We start from the raw sequence: 12334 nt of genomic DNA, 5'->3' as shown, positions 1-12334 counted from the left end.
ACATATGAACTCTTCTTTTACTTTTCTATATTTGTAATTCCAAAATTGTATTTCTAATTAGATTTTCAATTTTTTTCGATGAACGTGGGATTTTCTATCCCGTGAGAGTGAACATGGTGACTAATTTTTCTATTACTTATATATATTTTGACTTTTAATCCAACTTTTGTATTTTTATAAATTATATTTACACATGGACTCTGTTTTATTTTTAATTCTGAAATTTTATATCTAATCAGATTTCTATTTTTTGTTTTGTGATTAACGTGGGGGATTTTATAGTCCATGAGAGGAAAATTGCATGCTGACTCCTTTTTATACTACTTTATATATGCAATAAACATCAATAATCATAGATGTGTCAGATCCTACAATTATTGTATTATTTTGTTTTTTTATGATTTACACAATTTATTTCGATACTCTACAAAGTTCATTGGTCCATTTTAATGGGTTAGGATTCTGCCAATATGGTAAACTCTCATTTCTCCCGTGCACAGCTAGCTATACAAAAAGGACAACTAAGTGCATTAGTGATTATCTCTTTCCCCCCCAGCAGATTTATAAACTGAGGTCAGATATATATATCATTATTTAAGAAGGCTGTGTCAAGATTTATCCTACAGCTCAAGGCTACACCATCTTAAAAGCGCTCCAGGTTTGTGCAGAAACCAGCTAGCAATGCCAGGATGGCGTCCAAGAAATCTCCACGGTTTCTTCCTCTTCTCCTCTCCTAGCTTTGGTTCTCCCCTGTCCATTCAGTAACTGAACTGACAATGTCACAATCTTGACGTGGTTTAGCCCCATATTTCGCGGTCAGATTTGGCGAATATAAACTGGAATTTGGTGGAAAAGAGACGGGGGGTTACATCAGGAAAGCGTGTAATCCAATGCAAAAATGACATCAACTCTTGTAAAGAAATAAAAGAGAAGAAAAACTTCTCTCTATATATACTCGTTCTGAACTTTCTTCAACATCTGCACTGACAAATTCTGCACAGAAAGTCAGGTGCAGAAGAATTTTGCTATCAATGGTGGTGGAGATGGCGCCAAGAATGGGCAGTGGTCGTCGTCTTCCTCCTCTGGCCCGAGTGGTGCAGCTGGTCGTGCTGCTTGGGTTGGCTTGCCGGCTCCGGCGAGCGGCGGCGGCGGCAGCGGGTGGCCGTGCCGGGGACAGGGTGGCGCGTCTTCCCGGGCAGCCGCTGGTGGACTTCGCCATGTACTCCGGGTACGTGACGGTGGACGAGCAGGCCGGGCGCGCGCTGTTCTACTGGCTGCAGGAGGCGCCGGCGGCGGCGCAGCCGGCGCCGCTGGTGCTGTGGCTGAACGGCGGGCCCGGCTGCTCCTCCGTCGCCTACGGCGCCTCGGAGGAGCTCGGCGCGTTCCGCATCCGCCCCGACGGCGCCACCCTCTTCCTCAACGACTACCGCTGGAACAAACGTCAGCAAAATTTTGCTCACAAAGATCTCTCTCCGCCATGGTCCATGGACATGGAGATGAATTCGTGATTAATTATCTGTGGATTCTACTGCAGTGGCGAACATCTTGTTCTTGGACTCGCCGGTCGGCGTCGGGTTCTCCTACACCAACACCACCGCCGACCTCTACAACTCCGGCGACAAAAGAACAGGTGACTTGCAAAAAAAAGATAGTCAACGAATTAACCAATCTCAATCGGTTCTCTTCATGGCTTCAGGCAAAATTTCTGAGAATTATTACTAATTATTTTGTTCAGCTCATGATTCGTACAAATTCCTGGTGAAGTGGTTCCAGAGGTTTCCGCAATACAAGTACCGCGATTTCTACATCGCCGGGGAGAGCTACGCAGGCATGTGCTCGCTCTGTTTTAGTTTACTCCGCTTTGTTCCTTTTCGCTGCAATAATTTCTGGATTACTCAATGGTAACAAGTTAATTACTGCAGGGCACTATGTTCCTCAGTTGTCCCAGCTCGTGTACCGGCACAACAAAGGCGTCGAGAAGCCATTCATCAACTTCAAAGGCTTCATGGTACCTACGTACTTCCTCTGCGTTCACGGCGCCATTGATTTTTTATACGTTTATTAATCATGTATCTTATTCCAAAGTTTTATACTAATGTAAAAAACATAAGAAATACTTGAAAAATTTTTGGTAATAAATTCAATCGTAAGATAATTTTGTAAGGTTTTTTTTAAATAAGATGAAAATTAATGTCGTCATCTATTATATTAAAATATGGAACGGAAGAAAAATCCCATCTATCATCGCACACCGTTAAATTTGCACCTCATATTAACTACTAACACATCCGTCCTAAAATATAAATATTTTTGGGTCGTTCGTAGCAAATTAAGATTAGGAATAAAATAATATGGTGTCCTTCAATAAATAAGGAATGAATGGGAGTGGAAGCGTGAGCGACGATAAAATAGGAAGAATATTGAAAAAAAAGTGATTGATAAAACATGTTTTGAAGAATGCTCTAATATTTTGAGATAAGATTTAAGCGCTAGAAATGTTTATATTTTAGAATGGACCGAGAGTAATTAGTCAGTACGTTCATAAAAATTAATACAGTACTTTGTTGGTGATCACGGCGATCGAAATAAAAATCTACCATGATTAATTATATATATGAGGTCGGGAACGGCGTGACGGACGACTACCACGACTACAAGGGCACGTTCGAGCACTGGTGGAACCACGGGATCATCTCCGACGGCACGTACCGGCTGCTCAACGCGTCGTGCGTCCACGACTCCGGCGAGCACCCGGCGCCGGCGTGCCTCGCCGCGCTCAACGCCTCCACGGCGGAGCAGGGCGACATCGACATGTACAGCCTCTACACGCCCACCTGCAACGAGACCTCCTCGCCGGCGGCGAGGGCGAGGCAGCAGCGCCGGCTCAAGCGTGGCCACTACGTACGTTTCATCATTCTTCTTCCAATTAGATCTCTCTCACTTCCTCCATCCGCATGAGTCATTTTTGAGCTCTTAATTTGATTTGTTGTTTTTGCTCGAAAAGTTTTTGTAACGTATGGTCACTGACATGTGAGTCCGCTTGGTGTGCGTGAATTGAATACGACAGCCATGGATGACAGGGTCGTATGATCCGTGCACGGAGATATACTCGACGGCGTACTACAACCGGCCGGAGGTGCAGACGGCGCTCCACGCCAACGTCACCGGCATAAACTACACATGGGCTACGTGCAGGTTTGTGCATGGATGCATGATTAATTTGCCAGACGTTCTTTCAGCCTTATCAATTGGTTTTTATGTGGAAAAAAGTCAAACTATAAATATAATTTTTATGTACATGTTCTTAGCGATATAAAAGCAAATGTTGTAAAATAAACTATCTGGAGAAAAATCTTAAAATTAACTCTAAATTTAATATTAAAAATTTAAATTTTAACTTATAAGTGTAAGCAGGACAAAAAGACGAGACCAACTACCCTTTGCTTTTACACAGATGCCATATATCTATAACAATACATAACATACTCCCGTATTCACGAATGTACTTGATCGACAGAGGGATTAACGATAAATCACTGGTCTTAGTGAAATCCTAAATTAAATGTATGCAATTATACATAATATTTACGGGTACTTAGGAGGATTTGAACCGTGGCGATGGTTTTAGTTTTGTTATTTAACTTTTGAGCAATTTTACCCTTCTTAAGAAGATACCAGAAGGTGTTATTGTTTTCTATATAAAATTTAGTGTCTTTTAAATTCTACATAAAAAACAGTGGTACCTCCTCGAGAAATGCTCTAGTTGTAAACCATATAGAGCTATAGACTATCGACCCTTTTATATATCTTTATGAGAAAACTTGGTGTCTCTATAAATAGGTTGCTGTGATCAATACACATTCATGCTATCAATTTTTTACGGCCAGTTTGGAAAGACTAGCAAAAAAAAGAAAAAAAAACTTCTGTCATATATTGGCACCAAATTGAGAATAAGCCATCCACGTAGGTATGACAGCTACACAACAAAAAAGTGATGAAGTTTTAACGTTTAATTCAGCACCTAAATATTTCTATTATAGATTTGTTGGTTATTAAACTTTTTGAGTTATGATAGGAATATTCTATCTCGAACCGGTAATGATTGATGTCTGTTTATTTTCTCTTGCTACGGCTCCAAAGATTCTCTAATTGGCCCCTTTCGAAAGAATAACATAGGTCACAAGAGAGCAACCAATACCTAATTAACTAACTACAATATAATAATTAAGACTGTGACAGAGTGAAATTCGAAAGAAAACTATCAGAAAAACGATGCTTGTACGTTGTTTTACACCAGGCTCGTCATGTGGTTAATCATAGTGTTATACATAGATGTGCTCATTTTGGCTTGTTGGATCAATGGCAGTGACATCCTGAACAACAACTGGAGAGATTCGCCGAGGACCGTGCTTCCGATCTACCATGAGCTTATTGCAGCTGGCCTAAGGATATGGGTCTTCAGGTCAGTTCACTGGCACACAAAAGCTTTCTTAGGCTTAGGCCGCGTTCAGCACCTCCTATAATTTACCTCGATTTACTCATTTTTCACACGTACGTTTTCTGAACTACTAAACGAAATATTTTTTTTGCAAAAAAAATCTATAGAAAAATTTCTTTAAAAATTAAATTAATCTATTTTATATTTTTTTATAACTAATAATTAATTAGCTATATATTAATATATTTAATATATATTACTACCTTTTTCGCGTTGGTTATATATCCGGCAGCCAAACGCAGCCGTAGTGTCAGTTTCAAGCCTATCGTCAGGCTCGGTTTTCAAACCAACACTTATTGTACGGTACTGATGAGAATGTGATCAGTATTAGCTTTTAAAATGATCTTTAAGCTGATCTAGATGGCCCTCCATGGAGAAAGGGATCCTAACTTTGAGTGACTAATATCTAGGCGGCCTTACACTAAACAAACCCATATGCCAGTAACTCATGCTAGAAGAAGACAATAAGTTAAAAGAGTCTTTTCCCTCCAGGGTAGCCCTAGGACGGTCTTTAGTTACTGTATTGCTCGATAAGAACCTGCACCACATGTACGACTATGCCTTTTTAGAATAGACAAAATACTAAACAAATCAAAAAATTATGTATTGATACATTTACAAATTAACAATCTCACCAATATATTAACTTATTTAGAGCAGATCGGACCTCATCTAATTAAGTTGTGCCTGATTGTGAATCATGCCCAAGTCCCCTAGGGGATCCGCAACTCCCTTCACAAGTCTCCTAGGGAATCCGCAATGCCCAGAGCGTTGGTCGTGATCACGTACTATATATCCTTGTGTACAACGACTAGACTGTCCCTAAAGCCTTTGTGTTAGCGCGCAAAACAACCATTTAATTATAACAAAAGATATAAAATATATAATAAGAATGAGAAAATCTAAAAAATGTTATAAACAAACACTTATTTCTAAGAAATATCATCGACGAGTGCAAGTTCTATAAAATGTCATCGTACAAATGAATTTATTTAAGAAATGCCATCGTCGTTAGGGTTCCGTCAGCATTTCTTCATTAAGTCCTATAGTGTGAACAGTGTATTTAATGGCAAAAATGGACGGAACCCTAACGGTGATGGTATTTCTTAGACAAATTTGTTTGTAAAATGATATTTCCTAAAACTTGCACTCGTCAATAGCATCTCTTAGACTTAGATGTTTATCGATGACATTATTTAGATTTTCTCTCTATAAATATAAATATAGGGGTAGAGGCTCCTGGTTGCGTTTGGGCGCAACGATGTAGAGATGGTGGTGGGCACCATTGCACGCTATCTTGGACCTCAAGAAAAATGCGATGCACGTGACCTCTTGAACGTGCTCCCCAACCTAGCGTGCTACCCGTCGGAGGTTGAAGTCCTCCATTCCATCGAGAGGTTGATAAACCCCCACTTTCCAGATTTGCCTAGGGAGCACATGGGATGCTGTGAGCCGTAGATTCAGTGGTATGATGGGGGAGGAGAATGTGTGCATGAAATTTAAGAAACATGCTAATATATTGATTCGTGCCACGTAGAGGAGGCTTAATACCCTGCTTTGGTAATGTTCTTATTATTTGATGGAGTATATTGGATAAGTATATTGGGTTCAACTGAGTCTAGTCGATTTGAGCGGTGTTGAATCGAATTCAGAGCCTCCTTCCCTCCGTTGCGCATGGTCCTAGTTTTAAAATTTCAAGGATATATCACAGTGCTGCGAAGCGGACATGGCTAAATGAGCCAAATAAATGTGTCTTTAGTTTTCTAGGAAAAAACATGTAATACGACTAACGGTACAAAACAGTAGCGGAGCTAGGATTTAGGATATGGGTGGTCCGACCGATTTTTTTTCATAAACACAGTATACTAACACACATATATATAACATATATATATATATATATATATATATTATATATATGCAAGTACAAATAATAGAATAGACTACGAGTACACTAGAATATATGAATAAAGGAAACATATAAAATTAGTAGTTAAGTAAAATTTTGTTTCAAAGAAACATATATGGCTTCCCCGCAATAAAATAGAAGCTTAACTGACTAGAAAAATTTAAAGAATATTACCGTATTACATTTCTTCTTATCAAGTCTATGCCTTCTAAATTCTAATGGCTATAAAAGTATTCATTATATCTTCTGTATCCATTTTAAAAAACATCCCGCTCAATAAAGATGATCATGTTACGTCATTTGCCAGAATACCAATCGATAAAAATTATCATTTTTTGGGTATTAAGGGCTGATTAGCATTTTTTTTGGGTGGTCCGGGGACCACCCGGACCACCCCCTGGCTCCACCGGTGGTCCAAAAGTTAGTGGGTAGCCCATGGAAGTCTGAGTCCATCCGCTATGAATCATGAGTGGGGTTGATGATTTAGATTATATTGACGGGACTAGATATGGGGTGCCCCTATTTCCACGCCTACTCAAGGAAATGAGATGCATCCTCCCATCACTTTTAATGCCGCTATGTGGGGATAGCATATCAGACACCAAGCCAATCTAAGATGATTCTTGCATAGTATTAAACATGACACGTGAGGCATGACATGTGAGGCATGTTAAATGCCTTGTAAGGCCCTCCATGTGGCCCACATACTAGGACTTGGGGGTGTGCCGTGCTAGCACTGTCAAGCATTAGGTTGCTCAAACGTTGGCTTGCTCTTTAGGGGAGAACGTCAGGGCATCCTGACCCTCCTAAATGGAAGTGCACTCAGGTCTTGAGGGAATCAACCTACTCCTTAGGATAGGGGTCGGTTATCTGACCCCTCCTAAGGGGAGCTAGTTTAGGTCTGGCTTTCTCTTCTTTTTTTTTCTTTTTTCGTTCCTCACTAAGCATGGTCTTCCTTTTATAGTCTTAAGGGGTACCAAAATGCTTAGGAAGGGACAACTACTATAGTCCTAATTAATATGGGGAGAAAAGTCTCCTTAATGGGAACGATGGTACTGGACAAGGGCATCCCTTTTCCCATGGAGATGTCAGAAGTCATCCTACCATCTTCAATGCATAGCATAAAGAAAAGTGTGTTCGACACCATATGTCTCTGACACGAGGTGCATGCAACATTGACTGTGGTAGGTGCAGTATTAAATATGGTAGGTATAACACACCAGGGATCCCCTAGGACGCTCCAAAAGGACCCTAGTGCTAGGACCCAGACGCTGCCTTACGTTGGCAGGTGTTGGGCTCACGGTAGCACGATCCCTCCGGGGGAGTTGTCCCTGTCTGGACCTTTGTTAGGGGTGGTCTGACCTTTGTTGGATAGTGGTCGACCCCTTATAGGATAGCCTGACATGTCCTCCCCTTGAGGGTGGTCGACCCATCCTAGAGGGCACACCTATGTTCTTCTGTGTTACAAGCCACTACTGTCGGCACCCTGGTTCTCATAACATCAACACTCTGTATGGTGGATGATTGCATCTTCCTTCCCCCTACATGATGTCCACTGGATCAGGATGACTAAACACGAAACAAACGGGTGGAGCTTCTGTGAAGCCTGCCCAATGCCACCTCCTATCCCACATTGTAGATGATGGATGAACATGAGGGCAATGATGTCCCCACCAATGATTGCACTGTGAATGTACCCTCCGTCATCCTCCTCCAAGAGCTGGCTGCTGACGCCCCAATTCCCCGGTGCAGTTGCAAGCCAAGAAGGTCCTCTATCCTGGCCTCCCACTCCATCCTCTAGACTTAGGATTGGTTTTGCTTTTCATTTTTATGGGACTGATCTATGTATTGAGATGAATTGATCATTGTATTGCACTGAACTGATCTTTGAATTGGGGAGGAAATGATACATCGGATCGATTTAGCCAATTTGTTCTTTGAAAAACCATTCACCCCTGTTCATGCCGGTTGTTGGATTGGCACCAATGAGGATGACTCGTAGGTCCCACTAAATTGGTGCAAGCTACAAATCTGGCACTGAGGGGGATATTATAACTGACACCAATGGGAATATTTTTGTAGCAGTGGATGTAACATATTTGGCGCCATATAAAAATGGTTAATTTCTTGCCAGATTTTCACTTATTGATTTCTTCATGCTGACAGAACAAATGAATTCGCGTGAAGACTATATTTATACATCTGCTAATATACGTCAAAGTTCAGAGTGATTTGGGTATACCTAACGAGCCTAACGCGTGGGTGATGTTACCGAGCGACACTATTGTTTTTGTGTTTAGGCACATGTTCTTATTCTTAATTAACGAACTTTTCAGCGTTCTTCCCTTTTTGTTTTAAATTTATCATGCAGTAAATTGGCAAAGACTCTTTAATGTATATTCCAATCATTACCTTTTCAAAATAATACAACACAAAAATACATTGAAATATATATATTAGTCATTTTCATGAAAACTATGCTAGTGTCATTTTCACTGTGAACGTAACGATTTGACCTAAGTTAGTTGTTAATCTTAATTTTCATTTTCAACTATACATTTATTCTAAAAACACTTGCGATGATAAATTCTGCCGCCCTGGACGTACGGATGAATTTAATTGTTCTGAAAGGTGCACACAACGACCAGTTCGTAAACAAGAGGGAATTCCGGAGATTATGCGCCACGTGCAATATTGATTAAATGATTAGACGGCAGTACATTTGTGGGGTCTTCCGAGTGTACATTATTAAGAATTAACAAGGGTATGTGAAAAATTTGTTCTTTTGCTAAAATATTCGCTTGTTGATCCGTCATTTTCAAAAGAAGATGCATAGCAGTAAAGCGACAATTGGGGCCAATCAGGTGATCAATGTCTTCTTGCTAACAGCTTGACGTTTGCGAACTTGTTGTCATGCTAAGGAAAACAACATGCTTTAGATAACATCCTTTAGACAATTGGGGCCATGATGGGACAGAACGCCAAAACTGAGGTGAGAGTGTTATGACAGGGTATATACATCGCCCATCAATGTTGAGAACATCCTTTACTTCTATAGAAATAGTGTGCGAGACCTTATAAACTTAGTGTATTTATAAAATAATTTTCGAGACAACTCTTCTCTTCCAAGACCGTCTATGGCCACGAACGGTCAGAGCAACCGCTCCTGGCCCTATAAACCGAAGGGCCCTTACAATCTACCATGAGAGTTTAGCCGGTCTTATTTTCTTTCGATTTTGTTTATGTCTATTAACCAAAATTTAAAATCAACCTTAAAGACATGCATATAAAAATTTGGGGCTTTTCATCATAGTGTATTTTTCAATCCTTACTTTTAGATTGGTAAGAACACATATAAAAATTTTATTCACAAATTATTTTTTATTGTCAACCATGTCATTTGACCTTTTACTGAAAAGCCAAACGAAAAGGGTCAAGATTTCTAAGTTTTGGCCCATGCTGATCAGTGACAACTAAAACATCGTGTCTCAGCGATAGCTCTGACGTCCGCCGTGTAGCTATGTATCTGACCTCCATTTGCATTTTAAGGCCTTCATTTGCACTCCACTCATGGGCCTCCAATTTCTGAAGACGGCCCTGAACTCTACGTTATGGTTTCGTGATATCTAATCTGAACAACCCTAACATGGGAAAGAAAGGAAACTCTAGGGAAAGTTTGCTAGCGTGACGTTAGAGTTGCTCTTGGGGTTTACCACCGCACTACACGGCTTCGTATCTACCCATTGGTTAGCCTCTTGTAAGCTTGCCTCGCCGCTGGCACTGGACTTGCTAGACCTGAGCACCACAAGCCTATGGTTTCGAGATGACTCCCATAAATGGCTTACACTATGTATGCTACTATCTCCATTTCATATTGTAAGACTTTTTAGTCCTGTCTAAATTTATCAATTGATGTATGTATATAATTTATATATATATATAGATTCATTAGCATCCGTACGAATCTAAGCAAGACTAGAAAGTCTTACGTTATGAAACGGAGACGGAGTATAATGCAAAATGGCCATAGTGAAGGAATACGGGTGAGGAAGGTGAATATTAGGTTATACTGGTGCCCAGACCAAATATTTTGCATTCCAACTGTACATACCGAACGCACTTTCATTATGGATAATTGTCTGTTTGGTTAGGAAAATTCTTTATTAATTTTGGATATCAACTATGGGTCATAAAAATACAACATTCGTCATCAATTTTTACAGAAATAAGTGTGCAAAATCCTACAAAATTATTGTAATGATAAAATACTTTTTCAGACAACTCTACAGTATGGTTTTCTGATATCGGACCTAAATTTTTGAAATTGGACTGTCTAGATTTCAGGTGGCTGAGGTCTTATGAATCCGTATACACTGATTTTTAATTACTGCATATTTATTGTGATTTGTATTTTATAAATAGAACTCAGTAAGAATTAATTTCTGTAAGATCCGTTGTGTTAATTATGCAGTGCTAATACTATAATAACGTTGAAGATTGAGAAGAATATATATATATGTTCTTATTGTTTATTTGCAGTGGAGACACGGACGCTGTCGTTCCATTGACAGGAACCAGATACTCCATAGATGCTCTGGGCCTTCCAACTACCATTAATTGGTACCCTTGGTATGATGCCATAAAGGTCAGCCCCATTTTCATAATTCAGCAAGCGTATATGCCCTTCACCGTCCTGTTTAAGTAAACTGTATTCGACGAGATTTGCTCCGGTCCAACAAAAAGTACCTCGAGGTATCAAATTATTTTTTACCATTAGATCTAGCTGAGTAGGATGTGCACTATTAGATCCAACAATCAAAAACGATTTGGTACCGTGAGATGCCGGTACCTCGAGATAGTTTTTGTTACTTTTTATTGGACCAAAGCAAATCTCCTATTCCATATCAGTTGTGCATCTAGTCCCTCCCTTTTTTATTTGATGTCGTTGAATTTTGTGTCTATTCGTCTTATTTAAAATTCTTATATAATTATTAATTGTTCTGTCGTGATTTGATTTATACTGAAGAAACTATAATTATGACTTCTAATTTTGTATATTTATGAAAAAGTTTTGAATAAGACGAACGGTCGAACGTAGATCTAATAGTCAAATGTGTTAAATAAAAAAAATAACAGAGGGAGTACATCTCTACAAATGAAATTTTTATAGAAGGATTCACATGATTAGCTGACTAACTAATACTTAATATGGTTTATCTGATCTGATTAGGTTGGTGGGTGGAGTCAAGTATACAAAGGGCTGACCCTGGTGACCGTCCGAGGCGCAGGGCATGAGGTGCCGCTACACCGGCCGCGCCAAGCTTTCATACTCTTCAATCACTTCTTGAAGGGCAAGCCCATGCCCAATGCACCTACAATTAAAAGCGCCCAAGGAAGTGTAAATTAATATTATCTTTTATTGTAATTGAAAGGTTAATAAAAAAGGGTAATAAGAATCCTCTTGTTGAAAGAAAGAGGATGCTTGGTTTTCCTATTCCTATTGCATCAATTTGGAGAAGAAAGCTTGATTATCGAATTTTCTTGCTACACAGGTCTAATAATTGGGTCTCCGTGGGGGTTGGGCATGAGATGGTGTGCTTTGGATATATAGGTTTATGTTGAACAAATTTAGCGGCTAGTGTCGTTCAAAACAGCAAGTATTTTTGTTTTCTCAAAGGGTTTTTCGCTACGTCGAATTACATTATACTGCTAGATGGTTTTATGCCCAGAAGTACTGTTTGTACCGTACCTCTAGCGTAATAGTGTGCTAACAAAATAACCCCTAAAAAAACCTGATTTAGAGGTCTCATGTGCTTTAGAGCACGCTACGAGAGACCCATTGTTTTTGTTAGTGGCTAAAGAAAACATCTCATCTCTCCATAAATAGAGGATGAACACTCCACCAGAGTTTGTGATGACAGGAGGCT

At 39.8% G+C, this 12334-nt stretch overlaps 1 protein-coding gene across 1 annotated transcript; it reads left to right on the top strand.

Moving 5' to 3' along the window:
* The first annotated feature begins 626 nt into the window (after positions 1-626).
* On the top strand, positions 627-11849 carry LOC102720051 (serine carboxypeptidase 2-like). Its single transcript, XM_006655079.3, has 9 exons — positions 627-1440; positions 1535-1630; positions 1736-1828; positions 1923-2008; positions 2620-2901; positions 3068-3195; positions 4367-4462; positions 10947-11052; positions 11638-11849. The coding sequence occupies exons 1-9, from the start codon at positions 1032-1034 to the stop codon at positions 11812-11814; spliced, it is 1473 nt and encodes a 490-aa protein (XP_006655142.3). The 5' UTR covers positions 627-1031; the 3' UTR covers positions 11815-11849.
* Positions 11850-12334: the final 485 nt, after the last annotated feature.

Source organism: Oryza brachyantha, chromosome 5 (assembly GCF_000231095.2).
Source record: "Oryza brachyantha chromosome 5, ObraRS2, whole genome shotgun sequence".
Taxonomy (NCBI): Eukaryota; Viridiplantae; Streptophyta; class Magnoliopsida; order Poales; family Poaceae; genus Oryza; species Oryza brachyantha.
This window is presented reverse-complemented; position numbering and strand designations above follow the sequence as displayed.

What these genes read in the sequence shown, in the direction of transcription:
- LOC102720051 (XM_006655079.3), top strand. Translation starts at nt 1,032, where the DNA reads ATGGTGGTGGAGATGGCGCCAAGAATGGGCAGTGGTCGTCGTCTTCCT. An exon ending in CGCCGGGGAGAGCTACGCAG is followed by an intron (nt 1,829 to 1,922) that starts GCATGTGCTCGC and finishes TAATTACTGCAG; the next exon opens with GGCACTATGTTCCTCAGTTG. An exon ending in GGCTCAAGCGTGGCCACTAC is followed by an intron (nt 2,902 to 3,067) that starts GTACGTTTCATC and finishes TGAATACGACAG; the next exon opens with CCATGGATGACAGGGTCGTA.